The sequence below is a fragment of the Symphalangus syndactylus genome, chromosome 20 (genome assembly GCF_028878055.3).
Source record: "Symphalangus syndactylus isolate Jambi chromosome 20, NHGRI_mSymSyn1-v2.1_pri, whole genome shotgun sequence".
Lineage (NCBI taxonomy): Eukaryota > Metazoa > Chordata > Mammalia > Primates > Hylobatidae > Symphalangus > Symphalangus syndactylus.
Genome location: NC_072442.2, coordinates 64,678,216 through 64,704,718, shown reverse-complemented (window position 1 = coordinate 64,704,718; position 26,503 = coordinate 64,678,216). Strand labels below are relative to the sequence as shown.

Here is a 26,503-nt window from a genome sequence, read left to right as displayed (position 1 = left end):
CCAGGAGCCAATTAGGCCTGATTTGGCATCTGATTTCCGGAGGAAAACCCAGACTCTGCCCTGGGCAACAAACTGAATCCTGAACTTGAGGTCACAGGGCAGGTGTGAGGAGCGGAGAGCAGCAAGAATGAGAGGTTGGCCTGTGGTCATTCCATACACACAAGAGGTTCAGTTCCTCCAAGGTCAGGGGACAGAGAGCACAGGGATCCAGCACCAAGCGCAAGGACCCCAGAGGAGGCCAGAGAGTCGCGGCGGGGTGGGGGGGGATCGGTCCCAGCGGGTGGGAAGGATTCTGGAACCAGACCTAAGGGATCATGAGCACAGCTGCTGCAGGCAGAGGGGCCCCTGGAGAAGCTGGGGACAAGCTGGAATAGAGACTTCATTGCGGGAAGGGCTGTCAGGGAGGCCTCCTGGGGTGGAAGAGGGTGGTCAGGAGGCTTCTGGAGGCGGCGCAGCCCCGGGGCGCTACCTCACCTGGGTCCCGGCCACCGCGCTCTCGACCGCCGCCTCTGCCCGCGCAGCGCGGGTACAGCTCGCCAGCACCTCGAACCCAGATGGGTCGTCGGGCGCGGCCCTCAGCAGAGCGGCCTTCACAGATGTGGTGCCCAGGTCAATGCCGAGGGTGATCGGCCGCGCAGCCATTATCTCCCTGACCCGCGCAGCTCCAGTCCGCAGCCGGCGGCCCCGCAAGTCCGCGTTCTTCGCCCAGCGGGGCGGGGCAGGGGCGGGGAGTCGCCTGCCAATCTTTCAGCCACACCCAACATGGAGGCTTCTCGTCTTCCCATTGGCCGGGGAAGGCGAGCTTCCACGCAACCCTCGCGGCGGGCTCCGACTATAGGCGGAGAGGCAGCGGAAGGCGGGACCTAAAGGGAGCCCCGCCCCGCGGGCTCTGGTTTCCGCCCAGTGGAGGGCGGTCTGAGTTTCACTCACCAAAGGAGCCGGGAGGCGCTGGCGTGTCAAAGAGCCTCTGCGTCCCTGGCAGCGGTCCTCATCTTCCCTCACGCCGGAGCCCCGATCCCTGCGCCCCGGCCCGACCCAGCTGCGTTCTGTCCGGCTAAGACGCGCGGAAACTACAACTCCCAGAGCGCATCTCGCCGAGATCGGGCCCCAAGAGTCAGATGGCGGAGGTCAGGTGACAGCGGACCCGCCTCTGCCAAAGTCTAGCCGGGCCGGGGAACGCGGTGCATTCCAGACCGGCACCTGGCGAGGCTCCTGCGTCCCGTGAGGGCGGTTCCTCGAGCCTGGGGGGCTCAGGTGAGAGCGGGCGCGGCCTCCCCTGTTTCCCAGGCGGGCCCCTTGAGGCACAGCAGGTCAGCGGGGCAGCCTGCCGGGGGTCCAGCGCCCTCAGCCGCGGCGGGCTCCGTTCCCCGCCACTAGTGCTGGCCTCGCGACACGGGACAACCTCCGGGTGGAAGGGCCCGAGCGGTGGTCAGCCGAGGTAGGGACAGCGGGCTGCCGGGGTGGGTGCCGTTCCCGGCCCCTTCCCTTCTGCTCAGTTGCCGCCTGGGTCTGGGTTGGGGAATTTGCAGATTGCTTTGGAAACGCTGAGAGAACCTTTGCGAGAGCGCCGGTTGACGTGCGGAGTGCGGGGCTCCGGGGGACTGAGCAGCACGAGACCCCATCCTCCCCTCCGGGTTTTCACACTGGGCGAAGGGAGGACTTCTGATCTCTGCCTCTTCCAGTAACATTGAGGATTACTGTTTTGTTAGAGCTCGCTAGGCGCCCTAAGCAACAGAGGTAACCACTTTATATCCTTGTTTCTCAACCTCATTATCCCTACCCACCCCTCTCCCATAAAATTTAATACCACTAGTACGCTATGTATTTGTTTATGTGGCCACAAACCATTGTAATAGCCAAATTTCTTCACCACCATCCCAAGCCAATTTTTTTTTTTTTTTTTTGAGATGGAGTCTCCAGCCTCTGTCACCCAGGCTGGAGTGCAGTGGCGCGATTTCGGCTCACTGCAACCTCCACCTCCGGGGTTCAAGCGATTCTCCTACCTCAGCCTCCCGAGTAGCTGGGACTACAGGCCTGAGCCACCATGCCCAGCTAATTTTTGTATTTTTAGTAGAGACGGGGATTCACCATGTTGGCCAGGCTGGTCTCGAACTCCTGACCTCAGGTGATGCGCTCACCTCGGCCTCCCAAAGTGCTGGGATGACAGGCATGAGCCACCGTGCCCAGCCTACCCCCAGCCAATTTTAGTCCCACTTGACAATGCGTGCTTTACATCTCATTTAAGTCCTCTGAGGTAGTTACCACTGTCCCTGTTCAGCACCACAAGGTCACATAAGTAATAAATAGGTCAAGCCTGTCTCCAGTGCACACAGCCCTTACCACTATTTGTGTACCCTCTCCAAAAGCAGGAGACCCAGAGAGTTCCGGGTCGTAGAACAGAGGACAGGACCAACTCATACCTGGCAGAGGGGAGCTGCCACACTAGACCCCTAGCCCCAGGTTGCTCCTGGGAAGGGACTGAATGGGTGAGGAGCCTTCTTGAAACCTGTGACATCTGAATGAGGCCTGGACAATAGTTAGAACTTACATAGGAAGGGCACGCCAGACAGAGCCCATTGTCAGGAGATACTTCATTTCTATCTTGTAGCTTTCACAAGCCACTAGTTGTATGTAATTATCAATCTGTTTTGTTTTTTGTTTTTTTTTTAATTTGAGATGGAGTTTCACTCTTATCACCCAGGCTGGAGTGCAATGGTGCAATCTCGGCTCACTGCAACCTCCACCTCCCGGGTTCAAGCGATTCTCCTGCCTCAGCCTCCTGAGTAGCTGGGACTACAGGCACATGCCACCACGCCTGGCTAATTTTTGTATTTTTAGTAGAGAAGGGGTTTCACCATGTTGGCCAGGCTGGTCTCGAACTCCTGACCTCAAGTGATCCAACTGCCTCAACCTCCCAAAGTGCTGGAATTATATGCACGAGCCACTGCACTCAGCCTAATCTGATGTTTTTTAACATTTTAATTGACTTACCTCTCAATGTCGTTTTGTCTCTGCTGGCATCGTTCCTCCAGGTGTCTCAGCCTTTGAGGCTTGGGAATGTTTGCTGACCAAGCCTGTGAGTTTGAGAAGCTGGTTAGGCCTGATTCTGCATCTGATTTCTGGAGAAAAACCAGACGCTGTCCTGGGCAACAAACTGAATCCTGAACTTGAGGCCACAGGGCAGGTGTGAGGAGCAGAGAGCAGCAAGAGTGAGAGGGAGGCCTGTGGTCATTCCATACACGCAGGAGGGCAATTCCTCCAAGGTCAGGGCACAGAGAACAGGGATCCAGCGCCAAGGGCAAGGCCCCCAGAGGAGGCCAGAGAGTGGGTACAGGGTCATTCCCGGCTGGTGGGAAGGGTCTCAGATGGGGCAGACCTGCAGCAGGCAAAGAGAGAACCCTGGAGGAGACAGGGGCCAACAGAGGTCAGACAGCTGGAGCAGCCAGGGAGACTTCTTGAGGAGTGTGTAAGGCAGATGTCAGGAGATGCTGGAGGCCTTGGGGAAGCTGAAATCAGAGTGGCAACAGGGATGTCTCCACACAGACCTTACCCAGAGCTTGCAGGAGGCCCGGGAGACTGTGTACTGAGGCAGCACAGAGACCAAGCTACAGAAATCCATGCGGCCTGCCTGCTCTGGACCCGCTGTTCACCTGCTGTGTGTTGGGGTTACAGGAATGCAGCTGCCCATCTTCCACACTAAACCAAGGAGTTGCTCTGGGGCTCGTCCCTCCCCAAGTCCTCCTTGTGAATGACCCCAGCCAGTCCTGGAGTGGTGACACTTGTCAAATAAAGTCTTGACAGGCGTGGTGGCTCACACCTGTAACCCCAGCGCTTTGGGAGGCTGAGGCGGGCAGATTACTTGAGATCAGAAGTTTGAGACCAGCCTGGCCAACAGGGTGAAACCCCATCTCTACTAAAAATACAAAAGTTAGCTGGGCATGGTGGCAGGCACCTGTAATCCCAGCTACTCAGGAGGCTGAGGCACGGGAATTGCTTGAACCCAGGGGGTGAAGGTTTCAGTGAACTGAGTTCTCACCACTGCACTCCAGCCTGGGCAACAGAGCAAGAATCTGTCTCAAAAACAAACAAAAATTTAAATATGTATATTTAAAAAAATTTTTTTTTAAGTCTTAAGGGTCAGTTGGTGTCATCAGCCCTTAGACTCTTATCCCAGGACAGGAAAGGAAATTAATTTCATTGAGGTTTGTAGGTTCACAGTGTCAAATATCTGACCACAGTTTTAACAACTTTTGGAGAAAAAGAATCTCAAGCCAGTAAAATTGCATTCTTTCCTTCTGCTAAGTTTTTGCAAAAAGCAATTGAAGAGGGAAAAATTCTGGTCTTTGTTCACTTCCTCAGGGGAGCACTTTACACAACCCATTTGTCTGCTCCGAGCCCGTTTCCCCCATATATCAAAGAAAGATAAGTCCTCTCTAGGGTGTCCCTCTGAGGCTGTGATGCAAAGCCCTGAGGTCAGAGCTGTCAAGTGGGAGTCCTTTATGAGCCATCCATGCTCCAGAGGGCAGATTGTCTACAGGGAGCTGAACTGATTCAACATTCACCTGAACTTCTCTCTTGCTGGTTTTCTTCCTAGTTCTGAGAAATCAAGAAACATGATAAGGAATTGGCTGACTATTTTTATCCTTTTTCCCCTGAAGCTCGTAGAGAAATGTGGTAAGTTTAGAAATGACACGTCAACTTTGCTAAAGAGGGAAATGGTGGCTAGAGGAAGGAGTAATCTGATCTGTTTGTTGCCACGGGTTTAGAATCATTCAGACCACATGTCTCTGTCTGCCCCTCGGCCATATGGCCACTGGGGTGGTGGAGTAGACCCAGGTCTGGGATCCAGGTGTTCGGCAAAGAGCCAGATAGTTCCACATATAATTGGCCTTCTGCCCTGGTATCTCTGTACCCTTCCTGTATCAAAGTGAACAGTTGGTTCTTAAAGTCAGACTATGCAGCTGATTCTCAAAGTCAAACGGTAGAGCCCCAACAACCTGGGATAATATCTTAAAAGACTGGCTCAGGCTGGAGCAGTGGCTCACGCCTATAACCCCAGAGCTTTGGGAGGCCGAGGCGGGAAGATCTGTTGAGGCCAGGAGTTTGAGACCAACCTGGGCAACGTAGTGAAACCCCATCTCTACTAAAAAATAATTTTTAAAAATTAGCTGTGTGCGGCGGCTCATGCCTGTAGTCCTAGCTACTTGGGAGGCTGAGGCAGGAAGATCACCTGAGCCCAGGAGGTGAAGGCTACAGTGAGTTATGATCACACCACTGCACTCCGGCCTGGGCAACAGAGTGAGACCCAGACTTTAAAAGAAAAAAAAAAGAAAAATGGCTTATGCCCCTGCCCTGTGGACCTTGCAGAGAGAGTCTTGGGTCCTGGGAAACACCAGGAAGCAGGAGAGGTGGCCAGCCTGTTGTACCTGCTTCTGCCAGGCACAGATCACCTGAGGAGTCTGCCCAGCATCCCCTTGTAAGATGAGAAAACCTGTCCCTTAGAGAGGGGCTGAGGAACAGGGTGCAACAGCCCAGCAGGGCTAGGGGTCACTTGGAACACAGGCTGGGATGGAGTTACACGTCCTTGTAGGAGGACTGACCTTCAGTGCAGGCCTCTCTGAGGCCCGTGCCCTTCTAGCAATTCTCCCACTGCCCAAAACATCTCTGGAATTCCTTCCATAAAGAGCCATGTTTAGCACTTCAAAGGTGCCGGGCCCATTAATTTGATCCTCAGCTTGCCTGTTGGGTCAAATACAAAAATCAGATACATTTTTTTTTTTTTGAGACAGAGTCTCACTCTGTCGCTGGGGCTGGTGTGCAGTAGCACGATCTCAGTCCACTGCAACCTCCACCTCCCGGGTTCAAGCAATTCTCCTGCCTCAGCCTCCCGAGTAGCTGGGATTACAGGCACCCGCAACTATGCCTAGGTAGTTTTTTGTATTTTTAGTAGAGATGGGGTTTCACCATGTTGGCTAGGCTGGTTTCGAGCTCCTGACCTCGTGGTTCGCCTGCCTCCCAAAGTGCTGGGATTATAGGCGTGAGCCACCGTGCCTGGCCCAGGTACATCTTAAATTCCCATTTCAAGTGAACCTTGACAAACAATACAAATCCTGCAGAGGTTTCCCCAGAGCCTAGCACCATTGCCTCTTGCATCTGTGAGGAAACACTGGTCACGTGATCATCTCTTCCAGGTTTATTAAACAATCAGTAATGTTTGTAGTCACAGCTTGTAGATAAGCAATTTCCGGGAAAGGTAGGTCTTTCAGACCCTGGAATCTGGTGTTTCTTAATACAGATGTCAGAACCCTGTCCCCACCCTGTAGGATCAGACTTTGTGAGACTGAGGCTGGAGCATTTGCATGTGCCCGGGAGTGTGCGCGGGCACGTTTGCCTGGGCGTGTGTGTGTGTGCGCGTGTGTGCGCCCGGGTGTGTGTGCGCATGTGTGCCTGGGCGTGTGTGTGTGTGTGTGCCCAGTCGCTCATACATACTCTTTAAAGCCCCATTAGTAATGCTGATACATTCCCCTAAGAGAAAAACAGAAAATCCAGCTACCACCACTCCAGTTACCCAGAGGGGAAGCAGACCCAGAGAGGGTAGAAGGCTTCCCCAAAGTCACACAGCTAGAAAGTAACAAAGCTGGGACCTGCATAGGATCCCCGCTGCATGAGATCACTTTGCCTCCTTTCCTGAATGCCATTAGAAAAGAAGAATGGGCCAGGTGCTGTAGTTCACGCCTGTAATCCCAGCACTTTGGGAGGCCAAGGTGGGGTGGATCTCTTGAGGTCAGGAGTTCGAGACCAGCCTGGCCAACGTGGTGAAACCCCGTCTCTACTAAAAATACAAAATTAGCTGGGCATGGTGGCGGGCGTCTGTAAGCCCAGCTACTTAGGAGGCTGAGGTAGGAGAATCACTTGAACCCGGGAGGCAGGAGGTTGCAGTGAGCTGAGATCACGCCACTGCACTCCAGCCTGGGCAACAGAGCAATTCCCCATCTCAAAAAGAAAAAAGGAAAGAAGAATGGAAGCTACCATAAAATCAAGTCACTGGAATTGAATCTCCAACCTCATTTTGCCCTTGCTGTTTCTTTCTTCTCTTTGCTTTGGGTAGTAATTATGAAGGACCACAGATGAGATGACTGGCCTTCAGACTTGTCTGTCTCTGACTTCTCTGGGTGGAATCTTGAGGCAGTGCAGCCTCGTGGCAAGAACCTAGGCTTTGGACTAGACAGGCCTAAGTCTGAATCCCGCCCTCACCATTTTCAAGCTGTGTAGGCAAGAAACCTTTCCTCTTAGAATGCCCAGTTTCCTGAAATGTAAAATAGGAATAATAATGCCTACCTCAGCCGGGGACGGTGGCTCACGCCTGTAATCCCAGCACTTTGGGAGGCCGAGGAGGGTGGATCACAAGGTCAGGAGATCAAGACCATCCTGGCTAACATGGTGAAACCCCGTCTCTACCAAAAATACAAAAATTAGCCAGGCGTGGTGATGCGTGCCTGTAATCCCAGCTACTCGGGAGGCTGAGGCAGGAGAATTGCTTGAACCCAGGAGGCAGAGGTTGCAGTGAGTCGAGATCGCGCCACTGCACTCCAGCCTGGGCGACAGAGCGAGACTCCGTCTCAAAAACAAAAAAAAATGCCTGCCTCTCACTTTTGCAATAATTAGAAAATGGGAGCTAGGAGTATAGCAGAGTAGCTGGTATTGGGTAAGTGCAGAGTGGGAGAGAGGCCTATAAGAATTAATTCTAAAAACCTGTCCAAGCATGGTGGCTCATACCTGTAATCCCAACACTTTGGGAGGCCAAAGAGGGAGGATCACTTGGGCACAGGAGTTTGACACCAGCGTGAGCGACATAGTGAGACCCATCTCTACAAAAAAAAAAAAAAATTTTTTTTGAAACGGATTCTCGCTCAGTTGCACAGGCTGGAGTGCAATGTGGCGTGATCTCAGGCAACCTCCGCCTCCCGGGTTCAAGCAATTCTAGTGCCTCAGCCTCCCAAGTAGCTGGGATTACAGGTATGCGTCACCACACCTGGGTAATTTTTGTATTTTCAGTAGAGACAGAGTTTCACCATGTTGGCCAGGTTGGTCTCAAACTCCTGACCTCAAGTGATCTGCCCGCCTCGGCCTCCCAAAGTGCTGGGATTATAGGCGTGAGCAACCACACCTGGCCAAAAACATTTTTTTTAATTAGCTGGGCGTGGTGGCGCATGCCTGTGGTCCTAGCTACTGAGGTGAGAGGCGGCAGTGGTGGGAGGATGGCTTGAGCCTGGCCGGGTCAAAGCTGCAGTGAGCCATGATCACTCTTTTTAAGAGGCACTCAGGATGGTGTCATGACTCATTTTGTAAATCTGATACAATGTAAAGATTTTAGACTTATGGGGCCAGCTTCCTAACTGCCTCCCACCTTGGGCTAAAAATATCCTGCAGTTATCATGTGATGATAATAATAGTAACAATTATTTTGCATCTGGGCTTTGTGGAAGACACTTCACAAGCATTGCTACATTTTATCTTCACAATGACTCATTGAGATAGGTCTCGCCATTCTCCCCATTGTACAGATAAGGAAATGGAGGCTTGCAGAGGGTAAGTACCTTACCCATGGTCACACAGCTAGGAAGTGTCAGAGCCAGGATGGAACTGTGTGACTTTGGAGCCCAATATCTCAGTTGCTGAGCACCTCAGTTTTCTGTGGTGCTAAAGAAGGAGGAAATAAAAATTCTCTGCAATGGTTCTTGGAGTGTTCACAAACTCCTATTTATTTATTTTATTTTATTTTGTTGAGACGGAGTCTCACTCTGTCACCCAGGCTGGAGAGCAGTGGCTCAATCTCAGCTCACAGCAGTCTCCGCTTCCCAGGCTCAAGTGATTCTCTTGCCTCAGCCTCCCGAGTAGCTGGGACTACAGGCGCCCGCCACCATGCCCAGCTAATTTTTTGTATTTTTAGTAGAGACAGGGTTTCACTGTGTTAGCCAGGATGGTCTCGATCTCCTGACCTCGTGATCTGCCCGCCTCGGCCTCCCAAAGTGCTGGGATTACAGGCGTGAGCCACTGCGCCCGGCCTAATTTTTTGTCTTTTTGGTAGAGACAGGGTTTCGCCATATTGGCCAACCCTGGTCTCCAACTCCAGACCTCAGGTGATCCACCCACCTCGGCCTCCCAAAGTGCTAGGATTACAGGTGTGAGCCACTGTGCCCGGCCCTCAGCCTCCTATTTTATAATGCAAAGATTGTAGGAGCTCTGTGGCCATGTAGATTTCCCACTCACCTTGACCTGCACTACCTCCGGCAGAGCCCTAGGGATCCAGAGTCTGGCTGGCCGCCCGGCATCACTTTGAGCATCCTGTCCTGAGCAGTGGCTGGTTCTGGGACTTGCTTATCTGGCGTGGTCCTCAGCTCTAGGCAGAATTGAACTGGTGGTACAGGAAGTCCCAGCTATGCAAGCCCAGAAGAAAGCCTCGGAATGACCTCAGAACAGTGAGCCTGAAAAAGAAGGGCAGAGTCACCACAGTGGCCTCCAGGCCCTGAGGCTCCCCATAAGGAAGGGACTGCCTTTTGCCGCTCTGAGCACCTTGGCCTCTCTGCAAGGGCCAGGGGACATCCTGTTCGGAGGAGCCCAGCCAGCCAGCAGGGGACTGGAGACTGTGGACTGTGGGGACCTACGGACTTGGGACAGAGCTTCCATCTGCATTCACATGTGCTGAGTATGGAGAAGGCAGCTCTCAGGGTCTGAGAGGCTCCGGGTAGCAGAGCCTGGCCTGGCAGGGCAAGCTTCAGGCTGTGATCTCCTTAGAGGAGATGAGGTTACAGAAGAAGAGAAACTACCAGGTAGGAGTATTGAGGCGGAGAATCAGAGGTCAAATTGGGTAACTTTAAGTTTCCTTCCGGGCCAGGTGTGGTGGCTCACGCCTGTAATCCCAGCGCTTTGGGAGGCCGAGGCAGGTGGATCACCTGAGGTCAGGAGTTCAAGACCAGCCTGGCCAACATGGTGAACCCTCGTGTCTACTAAAAATACAAAAATTAGCCAGACGTGGTGCCGCATGCCTGTAATTCCAGCTACTTGGAAGGCTGAGGCAGGAGAATCACCTGAACCCGGGAGGTGGAGGTTGCAGTGAGCAAAGATCATGCCACTGTACTCTAGCCTGGGTGACAGAGCGAGACTCTGTCTCAAAAAAAAAAAAAAAAAAAAAAGTTTCCTTCCAACCCAAGCATCTAAAATATCAGATCTCAATTCATCTGCCTTTGAGGGCTCTGAGTGTCAGGGTCTGGGTGGGGGAACCGGGGCTGCTGGCAGCCTTTGAGGGGTCTGAGTGACGGGGTCTGGGTGGGGGAACTGGGCCTTGGGGTCTGAGTGACGGGGTCTGGGCTGGGGGAACAAGGCCTGCCGGCAGCCTCTGCCATTGCGAGGACCCTCCTCATCACAGTCATGCACCTGCTTCCCCGCCCAGCCTAGAGTCCTGATCATGACCCCCAGGCTGTGTGTAACCCTGAAGGCAGTCAGGCAGGGGAGGTGAGATGGCAGGTGTGGCATGGGCCTTCCAGCACCCCTGGGAGCAAAGGCTGGGACGGGGCTGCCCAGAGAATACGGGAAGCACACAAAGAGAGGCTTACTTAGCCTGATGCCCTGGGCTAGTTGGCATTCTTTTTTTTTTTTTTTTTTTTTTTTTGAGGTGGAGTCTTGCTCTGTCGCCCAGGCTGGAGTGCAGTGGTGCTATCTCAGCTCACTGCAACCTCCGTCTTCCAGGTTCAAGCAATTCTCTACCTCAGCCTCCCAAGTAGCTGGGACTACAGGTGCGTGCCACCAAACCCGGCTAATTTTTTGTATTTTTAGTAGAGACAGGGTTTCACCATGTTGGCCAGGATGGTCTTGATCTCCTGACCTTGTGATCCACCCGCCTCGGCCTCTCAAAGTGCTGGGATTACAGGCGTGAGCCACCACCTATGCCCAGTGTTCTTTCTTTTTTTTAAGAAAATATTTTGTAGAGACAGAGTCTCTCTGTGTTGCCCAGGCTGGTCTCCAGCTCCTGGGCTCAAGCGATCCTCCCGCCTTGGGCTCCCAAAGCGCCAGGTTTACAAGCATGAGCCACCACGCCCAGCCCCAAGATGGTTTTCTAAGACCCTAAGACCCAGACCTGCTTCCTCCCTCATCCGGGGGGCCTGTTTGTCAACTTGATTCTGAGTTAACAGCTTAATGCCAAGAAGAACTCTCTGAGAGTGAAACAACTATTCACCCTTCTTCCTCCGGTCCCCCGCAGTCAGCCCCAGGAAGGGGACCAGTGCCGGGGTGAGCTGGGTTAGGAAGGGACCCCAAAGGGCTCTTTAGAAACTCATTAGCTGGGCCCATGTGTCTCTCTGAGAGTGCAGAAAAGGGGCTGGCCCAGTTCTTCAGGGCATTTTGACTTCATGAACAGAGGAGACCCCTGTGCTTTCCATCTGAAGAGGTGGTTCATGGCTGCCTTTTACGCTCCCAGATCACGCTTGAATTCCCCTGTAATGATTTTTGGGCTCCATGGTTCTCTAACGGTCTCTGGGTAACTCAGCCGCAGACTCTCAGAGCCTGTCACCCGCTGGGGGAGGAGGACGCTCCGGTGTTTCCTGCTCAGGCCTGTTTTCTTCCATCTCTGTCTCTGGCAGCAGGTGGGGAAGGAATCTAACCAGGGCCTGTGTCTGCAGTCCCATCACAGAATAGGGCCTGTCAGAGACTCAGAGCTCAGGAGTTCAGATGTCAGGGGTTTCGGCCCAGTTTCCTGTCACAGGCCCGAACTCTGACCCAGTGCCTCATGTCATTGATTTGGGTCCTTCCAGAGTCAAGCGTCAGCCTCACTGTTCCTCCCGTTGTAAAGCTGGAGAACGGCAGCTCGACCAACGTCAGCATCGCCCTGCGGTAAGTTCCTGGGCCTGGCGCTGTGCTCAGCTCCGCTCAGGCCCCGCAGCTGGGTCAGGGCTGGCCCCTGGCTCAGTCTGTTCAGATTTCAGATGCGCTACTCTTATCTCTTACCTGTAAGACGAGCCCTAGAAAAAGGGATGGTGCTAGTCCTGGGCTGCAGGATGGGACTGCAGAGGCTGACCCCCACGCTGAGTCCTCACTTCCCTGGGAGCAGAAGGAAGGGGTACTTCTCTCAGAGATGTGGGTCTTTTCCCAGCATGGGAAGAGTCCTGTGTGACCGGTTCTGAGGCCAGATTTCAAAGCGATTCTTTCTAAGACTAAGTATTTGAAGAGAGCCCTGAAGGTCAAGGGGCAGGGGGCTGAGCAGCTGGTCAGTGCTTCTGAGGTTGCTTTCAGAAGCAGGAGTGGCCGCGTCGTGTGAATGCCGCTCATGCTGGGCCTTGTCTGGAGTCTCACTTGCTGCCATCTGCTGGCTTAGGCACAAGCGTCGCGACCTAGTCCAGTCCGTGCCAGGGAGGCTGCCTCTGCCTTCTCTGCTCTTAGCTGCTTTGTCCTTCCCTTGCCTCCCGGCCGTGAGGATTCCCTGATGAAGAAGACCTAGAGCCCTCTCCTTCTCTCTTTATGCCTCTCCCCCTTCCTCGCCTCTCCTGCGAGATCTGGCCTGAAAGCAAAGCTTTGGTTCCGAGGCCCCTAGCAGGCCTGCCATTCCACTCCTAGCTCCTTCTGTCTCTGCACACCCTCCCCCTGCAAATCTTACAAGTCATCTCTTACCACAACTCTCCAGGCCCCTGGAGCGGCCTCCCACTGCCTTTCAGATTAACTCCAGGCCTCTAAACCCAGAGCCAGGGCCCAGGAGACGGCTTCCAGCCAGCACGTCTGCCTTCTCCTGTCAGATGCCTCTCCCAGCTTTCCAAGTCCGCACTGCTCCCTTCTCGTTCCCTGCCTGAGCCCTCTCCTCCTTCAGCCAAATGCTGGCCCTCACACAAGGCCCCACTCAGACCCGACAACCTCTGGGAAGCCTTTCCCACCGGAGCAGGGAGCCATGGCCCTGGGCCTCCAGATGCCTCCTTTGTCATTCACACCCAGTTTGCTTTCTTCTCTATTCTCACCCTACGCTGAAGGGACAGACACCTGGTCTCCTGATAAACACAGGAAAGCCTATGGGAGCAGGGTTTCCACCTGGCTACCTGTCAGGGTGGCGCACGTAGTATTTCCTAAGCCTAACTGCTTGAGAGTTGAAGGCCAGATGTGAAATCCAGAGGGTTGGTTGAGATCTCACTGTGTCCAGCTTCTCAGCAGTAATTAGACTCTTGTCCTCCACAGGCCACCATTAAATGCAACCCTGGTGATCACTTTTGAAATCACATTTCGTTCCAAAAATATTACTATCCTTGAGCTCCCCGATGAAGTAAGTAACCAATCTTAATGGATGGGTAGGGAAATGCTAGGTAACACAACACATTTGAATTAAGAGCTGGTGGAAACAGGTCTCCTAGGCGGCCCCTGTTCCATCAACCTAGAAATCTGTGATTTTGGCTTTGTTGGTCTCTTTTGGGAATGAGTATCATATGCCATTAGATGGAATTAAGAAGGTGATAGTGAGGAACCTGAGGCAAAAATAGTTCTGGGAATGTAAACATTCTTACCGGGAGTGGTGGCTCATGCCTGTAATCCCAGCACTTTGGGAGGCCAAGGTGGGCGGATCACCTGAGGTGGGAAGTTCGAGACCAGCCTGGTCAACATGGTGAAACCCCATCTCTACTAAAGTAAATACAAAAATTAGCCAGGCGTGGTGGCGCACGCCTGTAATCCAAGCCACTTGGGAGGCTGAGGCAGGAGGATCACTTGAATCCAGGAGGCGGATGTTGGGGTGATACTAGATGGCGCCACTGCACTCCAGCCTGGGCGACAGAGTGAGACTCCGTCTCAAAAAAAAAAAAGTTCTTACAATTTTCTAAGGCCTGGCTGCTCAAAGAGCATTCAAGGACCAGCAGAATTGGGCTTCCTTAGGAACACAGCATCTCAGGCCCCATCCGAAACCTACTGATTCAAAGTCAGCATACTAGCAAGATCCCCAAATGGTTTGAGTCCACATTAACGTTTGTGAAGCCTCATTCTGAGACACCATTGGTTGGGTGTCATTTCCAAAAACCAGTGCCCGAGGCTGTGTGATCTAACAGTGATCATTACCCGTAGCTTTATGCATGTATCTATTTGTGTATACCCTGCTTCCACCTTACTGAGGATTTGAGCCAGTTGCTATTCAATTAGATAAAAAGCATCCATAGAGGAGGTGGTAAATAAGGGTTTAAATAACAAGATGAATGCAAGTCACTCAGGGTGCATAACTTGTGGAGAGCTATTGTACAATATGGCGATACAGTTAATAATCACGTATTACTGCGTGCCTAAAAACTGCTAAGAGATTAGATCCTAAATGTTCCCACCACAGCTGGGTGCAGTGGCTTGCACCTATAGTCCTAGCTACTCATGTTCATAACAACAACAAAAAAAAGATAAGTATATGAGATGATATTAATTAGCTTGATTTAGTCATTTCACAATGTATGCATATATCAAAGCACCATGTTATATACTGCAAATATATACACTTTTTATTTGTCAATGATACCTTAATAAAGCTGGTGGAAGCAGGAGAAGAATGCAGGGATGAGATCAGTAGCCATGAGGCACATCGAGATGGGCTGCAGATCAGCACTCTGAGCCCCCTAGGAAGCAAACAGGAGTGAAACACGATCAGTCTCAAGCATGTGGGAATCTGTGATCTGAAAAATATAGCATCACTGGCTGCAGAGATGTGTACCTGTAATCCCAGCTACTTGGGAGGCTGAGGCAGGAGAATCACTTGAGCCCAGGAACTCAAGGCTGCAGTGAGCCATGACTGTACCACTGCCCTCCAGCCTGAGTGTTGGGAGCAAGACTCTGTCTCTAAAAAATTAAAAATAAAATGTTTAAAAATAACAGCATTGCTGAGTGAGGATCTCGGAGTGTCCAGCTAAGGGGACCCCGCATGAGAGGGAGCTCTCCCCACTGGTGAGCACCTCGTTAGTGCCATTTCCCACACCTCCCCTCTTGCCCAGGGTGTGAGGCCAGCATGCAGAGCCGGTGGGTTCTAACAGCACAGCCCTCTGATCCACAGATTAAATTCTGACGCTGGGAGGAACAGATGCTGATTGCTTCGTTTAGGGCCCAACATCTAAGTCAAAGTGTCATCTTTTTATTTTTATGTATTCATTTATTTTTTATTTTACTTATTTATTTATTTAGAGCCAGAGCTTCACTCTTTCGCCCAGGTTGGAGTAAAGTGGCGCAATCTCAGCTCACTGCAACCTTCACCTCCCAGGGTCAAGCGATTCTCCTGCCTCAGCCTCCCAAGTAGCTGGGATTATAGGTGCCCACCAGCAGGCCCAGCTAATTTTTGTATTTTTAGTAGAGATGGGGTTTCACCATGTTGACTAGGCTGGTCTCGAACTCCTGACCTGAGGTGATCCACCCGCCACGGCCTCCTACAGTGCTGGGATTACAGGTGTGAACCACTGCGCCCGGCCATTGATTGATTGAAACAGTCTCGCTTTGTAGCCCAAACTGGAGTGCAATGGCGTGATCTCAGCTCACCGCAACCTCCGCCTCCCGAGTTCAATCAATTCTCCTGCCCCAGCCTCCCGAGTAGCTGGGATTACAGGCACACACCACCACACCCGGCTAATTTTTGTATTTTTAGTAGAGATGGGGTTTCACTATGTTTGCCAGGCTGGTCTTGAACTCCTGGCCTCAGGTGATCCGCCCACCTTGGCCTCCCAAAGTGCTGGGATTACAGGCATGAGCCACCACACCTGGCCAAAGTGTCCTCTTTTTTAAAATCAAAAAAGACACCAAACAAGCCTTGGCTGTAGGAGTCCTTGAACCTGAAGCACAAACCATGGTGTCAGTCAGGGTAGCAGTGACCCTCGGGGCCAGGGGAGGCTGGAGGAAGCAAGCGGGAGTTCCGAGGACTTGGGAATGTTTCATTTCTTCATCTGGGAGCTGGATGCATTCAGTCTGTAGACATTTCATCAAGCTATGATGTGTGTGCTTTTCTACCCATATGTCATAGTTCAGTTTTTTAAAAAGTCTTCAACGGTGAGAGGCCAGGCACGGTGGCTGACATCTGTAATCCCAGCACTTTGGGAGGCCGAGGCGGGCAGATCACCTGAGGTCAGGAGTTCAAGACCAGCCTGGCCAACATGGTGAAACCCCGTCTCTGCTAAAAATACAAAAATTAGCCAAGTGGTAGTGGTGTGCGCCTACAATCCCAGCTACTCAGGAGGCTGAGGCAGGAGAATCACTTGAACCTGGGAGGCAGAGGTTGCCATGAGCTGAGATCACGCCACTGCACTCCAGCCTGGGTGACAGAATGAGACCCTCTCTCAAAAAAAAAAAAAAAAAAAGAAAAGAAAAGTCTTTAACAATGAGAGCCAAACCATTGGTGTGAGATGGCATTTATGGGCCCCAACCTACCTCTTCAGGCTCCTGCCTCACTGGCCCTTCCCCACCCACCTCTCACCACTCCCCTCCACTACCTGTGATGCTGGAAGCCTCTGGTTAGAACATGGCAGTTGGGTGGTCTAGGAGCCAGGCCTGTGAGCCTTGGGTAAGGCACTTCACCCCGATACAGCACTGTCTCCTTATTCGCAGCTGTACGGTGAATAATGTCTACTTGACAGCCTTGTGAAGATTAAAAGCACTAGCAAGTGTAAAATGTCTAGGATTGACTGGGCGCGGTGGCTCATGCCTGTAATCCCAGCACTTCGGGAGGCCGAGGCAGGCAGATCATCTGAGGTTGGGAGTTCAAGACCAGCCTGGCCAACATGATGAAACCCAGTCTCTACTAAAAATACAAAAATTAGCCAAGCGTGGTGGCGAGTACCGGTAATCCCAGCTACTTAGGAGGCTGAGGCAGGAAAATCACTTGAACCCGGGAGGCAGAGGTTGCGGTGAGCCGAAATCATGCCACTGCACTCCCACCTGGGTGACATGAGCAAAACTCCATCTAAAAAAATAAAAATGTCTAGGATTGTCCCTGGCACATAGAAAGCACTCAGTGAAAAGTAGCGATTATCATTTCATTCTGTCTTGTATTGGTCAATCGACCGATTTTCTCCCTGCCTCGTTCCAGAAGGGATTTAGTGGCCACTTAACAAATATGCAAGCAACGTTGCAAGGAATATCTGTTAAAAATAAGAAGAAGTGAGTGGCAGGAAAATAAAAGAGCCAGGAGTGGCACGCGTTATGAAGACGTACCTTGCGAGACGCGGATCGTAAGTTGGACTCCGGGCTTTGCTGCAGCCGCTATACCATTTCAATTGTTCTGCCAAAGCCCCTGCTTTCTGGTGCTAAGAACAAGAAGGCAGTGCTTCAGGGGTCCTCATTAAGAAGCCACTGCAGGGTGCGGTAGAGTGCCTGTAGTCCCAGCCACTCAGGAGGCTGAGGCAGGAGGATTACTTGAGCCCAGGTGTTGGAGTGATCAGTGAGCTATAGTCGCACCACTGCACTCCAGCCTGAGCTACAGAGCAAGACCTGCCTCTTGGAAGGCCGGGCGCAGTGGCTCACGCCTGTAATCCCACCACTTTGGGAGGCCGAAGCGGGTGGATCACCTGAGGTCAGAAGTTCGAGACCAGCCTGGCCAACATGGCGAAACCCCATCTCTACGAAAAATACAAAAAATTAGCCGGGCATGGTTGTGGGCACCTGTAATCCCAACTACTCAGGAGGCTGAGGCAGGAGAATCACTTGAACCCTGGGGGCGGAGGTTGCAGTGAGCCAAGTTCGTGCCACTGCATTCCAGACGGGCAACAGAGTGAGACTCCGTCTCAAAACATATATAATAAAAAGCCACTGCAGTCTAATGAGCCAGATCCTCACGGTACCTGCAATATGGGTGGAGTATTATCCAGGGAGCACAGAAGCTGGAGACCAGGGGAGACAGTTGGGTTCAGTAAGGATGTCATCCTGCTCCCCATCACTGCAGCAGGATTTAAGAGTCTCAGGAAGGGCTGGGCGCGGTGGCTCACACCTGTAATCCCAGCACTTTGGGAGGCCAACGTGGGTGGATCACTTGAGGTTGGGAGTTTGAGACCAGGCTGACCAACATGGTGAAACCCTGTCTCTACTCAAAATACAAAAATTAGCCGGACGTGGCGGCACACGCCTATAATCCTAGCTACTCGGGAGACGGAGGCAGGAGAATCGCTGGAACCGGGGAGGTAGAGTTTGCAGTGAGCTGAGATCGCGCCATTGCACTCCAGCCTGGGCAACAAGAGCGAAACTCCATCTCAGGGAGAAAAAAAAAAAAAAGAGTCTCAGCAGGAATGCTTGGGAGATCAGATGTTGCAGGCAGGCTTCCAGGTACTTTTTCTTGAAGCAGAGCATTTGCCAAATATTGGGGAGCAGCAAGGGTGAAAATGCCCTCTTTGCCAAGTGCCTCATGTATGTGCCTCTTCTGCTTTGTCACTTGGCAGCCAGGCTGGCACAGGGCACACATGGTTTTGTGGACATTGAGGAGCGTAGTGATGACGGAAGTAGAAGTGATGGTATTGTTGTAGTATAGCAGTGGCCCCGTTTGCTGTGCACCAGGCTCTGCTATCAGCTTTCTGGACATCCTGTCATTCATGGCAGCCCTGAAGGGTAGACACTTTTGTTAACTTGCTTTACAGATGAGCAAACTGAGATCAGAGCTTCAATAACTTGCCCAAGGTGACATGCCCAGTGAGAGGACGAGAGCCATCCCTCCTTCCCTCAGAGATAAGCCAGAGGAGGGCAGGAGGACAAGTCCATAGCTCTGCTCAGAAAGCCTCACCCAGGCCAGGCGCGGTGGCTCACGCCTGTAATCCCAGCACTTTGGGAGGCCGAGGTGGGCGGATCACCTGAGGTCAGGAGTTCGAGACCAGCCTGGCCAACATAGTGAAAGTCCGTCTCTACTAAAAAATTAGCTGGGCATGGTGGCGTGCACCTGTAATCCCAGCTGCTAGGGACTCAGGAGCCTAATGCAGGAGAATCACTTGAACTCAGGAGGCAGAGGTTGCAGTGAGCTGAGATCGCTGCACTGCACTCCAGCCTGGGTGACAGAGCAAGACTCTGTCTCAAAAAAAAAAAAAAAAAAAAAAAAAAAAACAAACAAACAGGAAAGTCTCACTCAGGCCAGGCGCGGTGGCTTACGTCTATAATCCCAGCACTTTGGGAGGCCGAGGCGAGTAGATTGCTTGAGCCCAGGAGTTCGAGACCAGCCTGGGCAGCATGGTGAACAAGAGGTTCAAGTCGGCTGGTGGGCACCGCGTCTCTCCTTTTGCTTAGTAAGCTCTTGGAAGATGAGGCTGCGGGTGATGCATCCCTCCGTTCCCTAGTGTGTAGCATGGCGCTAGATGCCAGCGGGGCCTCAGTAACTGTACATGGCATCGGATTGAACCTCAGTCTTCCTAACAGGTTGTGGTGCCTCCTGGAGTGACAAATTCCTCTTTTCAAGTGACATCTCAAAATGTTGGACAAGTTACTGTTTATCTACATGGAAATCACTCCAATCAGACCGGGTAGGCTGGCCTCAGCGCGTGCGGGCCTCACATGACAAGAAGGGGGCCGTGCTGGGTGCGTGCGAGTCTCCTTTGGAAGCCCAGCTCAGCTCATCCCCGTCCCCAAACTCCTTTCCAGCCCGAGGATACGCTTTCTCGTGATCCGCAGCAGCGCCATTAGCATCATAAACCAGGTGATTGGCTGGATCTACTTTGTGGCCTGGTCCATCTCCTTCTACCCTCAGGTGATCATGAATTGGAGGCGGAAAAGGTAACCCCCTGGGCCGTACATGCAGGCTCTTGGGGCCCCTAGGAGCAGGGTGTTCCAGCAAGGCTGCCGATGGCGCAGCCTCCGACGTCCTGTCTACCCTTCTGTCTGCCTGTCCTTTCCAGAAAGTTGTCCCAATGGGAAGTTGTCCCAATGTGAAGGCTCGGAGAGCCTGGGTCGGACTCCCGTGCTGGGCGTTTCATCCCTTGCCCAGCTCAGCCCCTCCCTGGGAAAGCAGCAAAACATGGGAAACAGGGCTCCTTAGTTTAGTGGAGAATGGGCGGGGGAGGGAGGGCAGTCCATCGTGAATCTCCTCTGCGCTGGGTCCATGCGGCCCTGGAGGATTGCGGCATCAAGTCCTGTAGACTCGGCCTTTGGGACGAAGCTGTCCCACCTTGACTTGCAAGGACACAAGCTCTCCTGCAGTCACCCTGGCCATGTGGGCCTCCTGGGGGGATGGCAAGCAGAGAGCCGGGAGGAAGACGCTTTCTTCTGGAGGCCTCCCGACTCCCCTCTGGAGCCAGGACTTGAGGGGCAGAGAGATCCTGGGCAGGGGAGGAAGGGAGGAGGGAAGTAGCTCTCAAGAAGGCAGGGATTGTGTGGCATCCGTGTGGGAGCAAGAGGGACCTAAGGACAGTACCCTGCTTGAGAAGGGCCGAGTCCTCCGTCCCCGTGGCCTGGGAGCCCTGTCCCTCCCATTCCCCACAGTGGTGCCAGTCCTCACCCTTGGCCCTGCCATGCCCTTCCACCCCCACCAGCCCTCACCCCCTGCCCTGCCCCTCCACCCCAGCCAGTCCTCACCCCCTGCCCTGCCCCTCCACCCCAGCCAGTCCTCACCCTCTGCCCTGTCCCTCCACCCCAGCCAGTCCTCACCCTCTGCCCTGCCCCTCCACCCCAGCCAGTCCTCACCCCCTGCCCTGCCCCTCCACCCCAGCCAGTCCTCACCCCCTGCCCTGCCCCTCCACCCCAGCCAGTCCTCACCCTCTGCCCTGTCCCTCCACCCCTGCCAGTCTTCACCCCCTGCCCTATCTTGCCCCTCCACCCCCTGCAGCGTCATTGGTCTGAGCTTTGACTTCGTGGCTCTGAACCTGACGGGCTTCGTGGCCTACAGTGTATTCAACGTCGGCCTCCTCTGGGTGCCCTACATCAAGGTACGGCCTTGCCTGCCCCACATCTCTGCCCACGTGGCGTGGTGGCCCGGCTGCCCCTCACCACCCAGCTTCTCCCACCCACCAAACAGGAGCAGTTTCTCCTCAAATACCCCAACGGAGTGAACCCCGTGAACAGCAATGACGTCTTCTTCAGCCTGCACGCGGTTGTCCTCACGCTGATCATCATCGTGCAGTGCTGCCTGTATGAGGTGAGACCAGGCCTGGCCGCCCACAGGCCGCCCCAGCCAACACCCACCACCCCACCTCACCTTTGACAGAAGACGCGGCAGAGCCTGGGAAAGGAAGGGTGTGTGTTCATTCATCCGGGTCCCGTGCTGGGCATAGAAGACACCCATGAGTCCAGGCCCTCAGAGCTCCCCAAGTCTGGGGTGAGGGACTCAGGGAGAGGCAGTGGCTGGACTCAGGCTGAGAGCCATGCGCAGAGGAGCACAGACAGCTCATGGAGGAGCGCAAGGCCCTAAGCCCCGCCAGGGAGGAGGGAGGAGGGCAGCGAAGGGAGGAGGGCGGAGGAAGACGTTTGGTTGGGCTCCAAGGATGAGTGAAGTTCCTATGGAGGAGGGGAGGGGCCAGGGTGGGCTCTCGGAGGGGTCAAGTCACAGAGGCCAAGGGGCATTTGAGAAGGACCCTGAGCAGGTGGGTGCAGCTGGGCTCCAGGGTGCCAGGAGGGGCAGGCTCCTGAGTGGTCAGGAGGGGCTGCGTGCAGGTGGAGGCACCTGTATTCAGCTTTGTTGCTGGAGGCCATGGGTGTCAGCAGGGCAGGGCCCCGCCAAGGCTGGGTCCGGGGACCCCTGATATGACAGCTTTGCTTTCCCTTCTCTCAGGGAGTTCCCTTCACACCCTAAGGCCAGCCAGGGGCTGTCTGGTCCCACCCGTATGAACCTTCTAGGCTTTCTTAGCTTTTGGTGTGAAGCGAGAGTGAAGGAGGCCCACGTTGGGCCTGTGTTCAGGGAAAGGCAAGGCGAGGGAACAGATTCCTGAGATCCTCAGGCTGCCGCCGGGTCGTGGGACGAGTCAGTACCTGGCTGGGAGAGGCACCAGGCCACCAGAGGTCAGAGCCCACGTCTCCAAGTGAGTGCTGAGAGGCGCCTAGTTCTGCCAAGTAGGAACAAAGCAGACGGAGCTTGAGAGTCCAAGCGGCCTGAACAGGAGGCCCTGGCGATGAGAAGGTGTGGTTGGTGCTGGGGAGATCCAGCACCAACCCAGGTGTGATGCTTTCTGTGGCCCGGATGTTCCCCTGCCACAACCCCAGTGCAGCCCCAACCTCGCAGGGGCTCCTTCAAGGCCAGGGTCCGGCCTCCGTGCCCCTCTCTAAGCCCGCCCTATCCGGGGCCGTCCTTGCTCAGCCCCAGCGTGGCCTCTGTGTGGGTCCACATCTCTGCCCTCCTCTCGCCCCCAGCGCGGTGGCCAGCGCGTGTCCTGGCCTGCCATCGGCTTCCTGGTGCTCGCGTGGCTCTTCGCATTTGTCACCATGATCGTGGCTGCAGTGGGAGTGACCACGTGGCTGCAGTTTCTCTTCTGCTTCTCCTACATCAAGCTCGCAGTCACGCTGGTCAAGTATTTTCCACAGGTACTTCCGGGGCCCTGTTCACATGGCCGGTGGCAGGAGAGGCGAGAGCTCCATGGCCCAGGCCCTGCTCCGATGCGGCAGCTCCTGCCGGGGCAAGGAAACAGGATGGAAAGCCACAGGGAGCCCGGGAGCCCAGCAGGGGCAGGGCGGTGGGGAAGCCAGCCTGCCGCTCTTCCCCCGGGCTGGAATCGCAGGAGCTCGTTAGCAGAGGCCCCTGGGACCCCACGCTCCCCTAAGCATCAGGCGTGTGCGGGTGGTTCCCCTTCTCCACACCCCAGTCTTTCCTGATGCCTTTGCCTCTGCCCCCACCACTGCCCCCATTTCCACAGCAGGAGACTCTGGAGAGGTGAGGTGGGAGGAGGGAGCCCCTTCCTGCACAGAGCTCAGCCCGTCCTATGAGCACAGCTGGTCCTCTTCAGATCCAGGGACTCAGGGTCCAGCACATCTTGCCCCATGGCCTGGGACAGGTTCGGGGCTGAAGTTGCTGCACCCGGGGATCTAGGGCCTCATTTAACTCACCCCATTCCCAAAGGGAGGAGCCTTGTTCCCGTGTCCCCAGCCCTGGCAGCCTTGTGTTCTGTGAGCTCAGGAGGGCGAGCGTTCTGACTGGGAGGCAGGGCTGGACTCGGGCTGAGCAGGACTAAGTTCTGTGGACAAGGAGCCCGGGCATTCCGCGCCAGGCCAGCCTGCGCAGGGGCTGGGGCGGGACATGGGGAGGTAGTGGGGATGCGGCTGGTTGAACAGTATTGAGCGTGTTGAAGCTGGGAAGCTGGGGTCAGGTCCCGGGAGCTGGGGAGGGCTGCCAAGGAGGGGAAGGTTTGGGGAAGTGGGCCCCAGTCCCTGAGGGTGGGAGGGCTTGGGGCCAAGAAACCGGGGATGGACGTTTGGAACTGTCCAGGACTGGAGGGACGGCAGCAAGTACGGAAGAGGGTGAGCCAGGACACAGACAGGGACCGACTGGAGGCTCACTGGGAGGCCACCAGAGAGGCCAGGACCTCTCAGGACATCCCCACAGACCCGCCCCCCAGACCCAGGAAGCCCCGGCCAGGCCTGGGGGGGTACTTAACCCCACTCTACAGATGGGGAAACCAAGGCTAGGAGAACTGTCACTTGCCCAAGACAGCAAGCTCCGGTGATGGAGCCGGGATTCCAAACCAGAAGTCCCACTCCCACCAGTCCCTAAGCACACGAAGTCCAGGCTGAGTTTGGGGACAGCCTTCCCTGGAGGTAAAAAGAAGAATCATAGCTGCAGGGAAACTAGCGGAGGGCCTTGGCCCCAGGGATGTGGAGGAGACGGGGAAGGCCGCATCGGCCCCGCCTCCGCTGGAGGTGTGAGGTGTGGGGGCTGGGGGCCTTTGCTTGCTGTACATGCAGATGAGACGCCCACCCCCAGGGCCACCCCAACTGTTCCTTGGCTGAGGCCTGTCATAGCCCAAAGGTCACTGTGTTCCTTGGAGCCAAGGCCCCAGTGGGAGGAATGAGAACCGCTTTTGTTTGGAGGGGCAGTCACGAGGCGCATGAGGCAGCCGCCCAGTCCTCACCGCCCTCTGTCTGTCCGTCTGTCTGGCCCAGGCCTACATGAACTTTTACTACAAAAGCACCGAGGGCTGGAGCATTGGCAACGTGCTCCTGGACTTCACCGGGGGCAGCTTCAGCCTCCTGCAGATGTTCCTCCAGTCCTACAACAACGGTGAGTCAGCCAGCGGGCTGCTGGCCACCCTGTGGCTGGAGCATCGGGCGGGGCCAGCCTTCCCGGGACCCTCCAGCCAGGGCTCCACCCCCACGTGGGATCCAAGCCAATCCAGCCCCCAAGGAGAGACCCACCTCGGGGCCTTCATAACTGGAGGATCTGTGGTTTTCTGGGACCCCTACCTCCCACCACCCCACATGCTCCAGCTCCCTCAGGAGCTGCCAGCCTAACGCCAGCTTCTGTCCCCCGGCTGCTGACAGACCAGTGGACGCTGATCTTCGGAGACCCAACCAAGTTTGGCCTCGGGGTCTTCTCCATTGTGTTCGACGTGGTCTTCTTCATCCAGCACTTCTGTTTGTACAGAAAGAGACCGGGGTATGACCAGCTGAACTAGCACCCAGGGACCCAGTGTACCCAGCCCCTGGCCTCCTGCCCTGCTGGGGAAGGCCTCACCCAGCGAAGGCCGGAGAAGCGGTTGGGCCCTGGCACGCAGGGCTGGCTCAGTGTGCGGACAGAGGAGAGCACTCTGCTCCTGGGGCCAGAGGCCATTCAACAGCCTGCCTTCGTCCGGGCCCCTCCTGGGCCTCCCCGGCCAGGCACATGGCACCGTCACCTTGACGCCGCCATCTCTTTTCTTTAAGGCTTCAGGCAGCGCGCACAGGCTCTGGCAGCCGTCTCAGGCAGGACTGGGCACCGAGCTTGCAGCCGAAGGCCTTGCCCCAAACTACCAGCGTTTCTGCGAGCAGCTTGAAGGGCTGACCTTGCAGCCGGGAGAGCCAAGGGCACTTTGCTGCCACCGCTGCGTTCCCAGAGACCAAGCAGCCAGGTGCCGTGGCCCGTGGACTCAGAGGTGCTGGTGGAGGGGCTAGGACTTTGGGGTCAGGCCGTGGGGCTCTTTCTCTGAAGGCCACTTTCCTGACATACTGTCTCTACATAACTCGGTGTCCGCGACTGCAGCAACAGCTGGCCCTACCCAGAGTATTTCTGAGCCCTGAGGGGCCACCAGATTGGTTCTGAATTGGACTCGTGCCCAGCAGATTAGCAGAGTAACTCCTTTCAGATTTTTTGGAGGGACGTTTGGAAGTGGCCTACTCTCTTCTGCCCTCTCTCCTACCTCCACCTTCTCAGATGAGCCCCGTCTGAGCACATCCAACTGCTCCTTACCCAGCATCTGGAGTACAGGACACATCCCTCTCCTGCTACCAATCTGTGCCTTAGAGGTCTCTTAGGCCTGCCAAACGGCGACCAGCTCCCCTGGAGGGAGGGCAGGCCCCCTTCTCTCTCTTTCCCCAGACCCCTACTTGAGACCAATTTCTGGCCTGTTCAGGAGCCTCAGATAAGTATTTGTACTTGAGACCACTTCACACAATCTGTATGGGCCCAACCCTGATCTCAAACCTCCTTCCCTCCGCCCGAAGTCATCGTCCTTCCTATGGCAGGAGGGGGGTCCCAGGACGTGCCTCATACATGACTTGAGCTTGTCAGTCCACTGAGTTTCCTTCTACAAGATCAACGCGAGGGGCCTGTATCTTGAATTAAAACCTACTCGCTTCCTTTCTGCACTCTTGAGTGTGTGCTTGATACAGAAGGCAGGTGTGCTGGCCTTCAGAGCCAGGTGCCCTGCTCCCCTCATGTAAGGAAGCGCATAAGGTTGTGAAGTTCACTGACCCAAGAGGGCTGCGTGCTGACCCCACACTTCACTGGGGAGCCCTCTTGGGTAGTGCGAGACGCCTGCCCGCCCAGGGCCAGGTCAGTCTCCCAGGCTCCATGTCTTCACCATTACCAGGGCATGCCACTCAATCTGGATGTGAGCCGGGGTGGATGAGGTTCTGAAGGGCACACCAGCACTGGGAGCGGGGGCAGTGGGGGTCTTATTCTCCAGACGCTTCCTCTATCTAGTTGTAACAAACATCAAAGAATGTCAGGTCTTGTTTCTGTAGAGCAGACTTTGGCCTGACCGGATCCACAGACCTGTTTCACTTGCGTCACCCAGTAAATGTGTTACTTGGTGCCATACTTTAAAAATGAGAGATTTCAAACGATTGACTTTTCTGGCCGAGTGCGGTGGCTCACGCCTGTAATCCCAGCACTTTGGGAGGCCGAGGCAGGTAGATCACCTGACGTCAGGAGTTCGAGACCAGCCTGGCCAACACTGCAAAACCCCCTCTCTACTAAAAATACAAAAATTAGCTGGGCATGGTGGCAGGCGCCTGTAATCCCAGCTACCTGGTTGGCTGAGGCAGGAGAATCACTTGGACCCGGGAGGCGGAGGTTGCAGTGAGCCAAGATCGCGCCACTGCACTCCAGCCTTGGCAACAAGAACGAAACTCCATCTCAAAAAAAAAAAAAAAAAAT

General features: G+C 54.7%; 2 protein-coding genes across 6 annotated transcripts in view; one reads left to right on the top strand and one right to left on the bottom strand.

The window, feature by feature from the left end:
* Window positions 1–1,134, bottom strand: part of SHPK (sedoheptulokinase) — a 43,329-nt gene extending 42,195 nt beyond the window's left edge. For 4 of the 5 annotated variants that reach the window (XR_010118319.1, XR_010118317.1, XR_010118318.1 and 1 more), the window contains exon 1: window positions 475–896. Coding sequence is in view for 1 of the 5 variants with exons in the window: in XM_063629713.1 (XP_063485783.1) it covers window positions 475–642 (168 nt within the window). In the remaining 4 variants the exon portion in view is untranslated. Of the gene's footprint in view, window positions 1–474 lie in introns of all 5 variants that reach the window. The other variant, XM_063629713.1, reaches the window with a different exon arrangement.
* CTNS (cystinosin, lysosomal cystine transporter) lies at window positions 1,122–25,710 on the top strand. Its single transcript, XM_055256181.2, has 13 exons — window positions 1,122–1,254; window positions 1,530–1,737; window positions 4,595–4,674; window positions 11,808–11,886; window positions 13,213–13,297; window positions 19,369–19,472; window positions 19,591–19,722; window positions 20,771–20,870; window positions 20,960–21,079; window positions 22,288–22,458; window positions 24,031–24,148; window positions 24,409–24,523; window positions 24,790–25,710. Exons 3-13 carry the CDS (start codon window positions 4,614–4,616, stop codon window positions 24,905–24,907), a joined length of 1,203 nt encoding a protein of 400 aa, XP_055112156.1. The 5' UTR covers window positions 1,122–1,254; window positions 1,530–1,737; window positions 4,595–4,613; the 3' UTR covers window positions 24,908–25,710.
* Window positions 25,711–26,503: the final 793 nt, after the last annotated feature.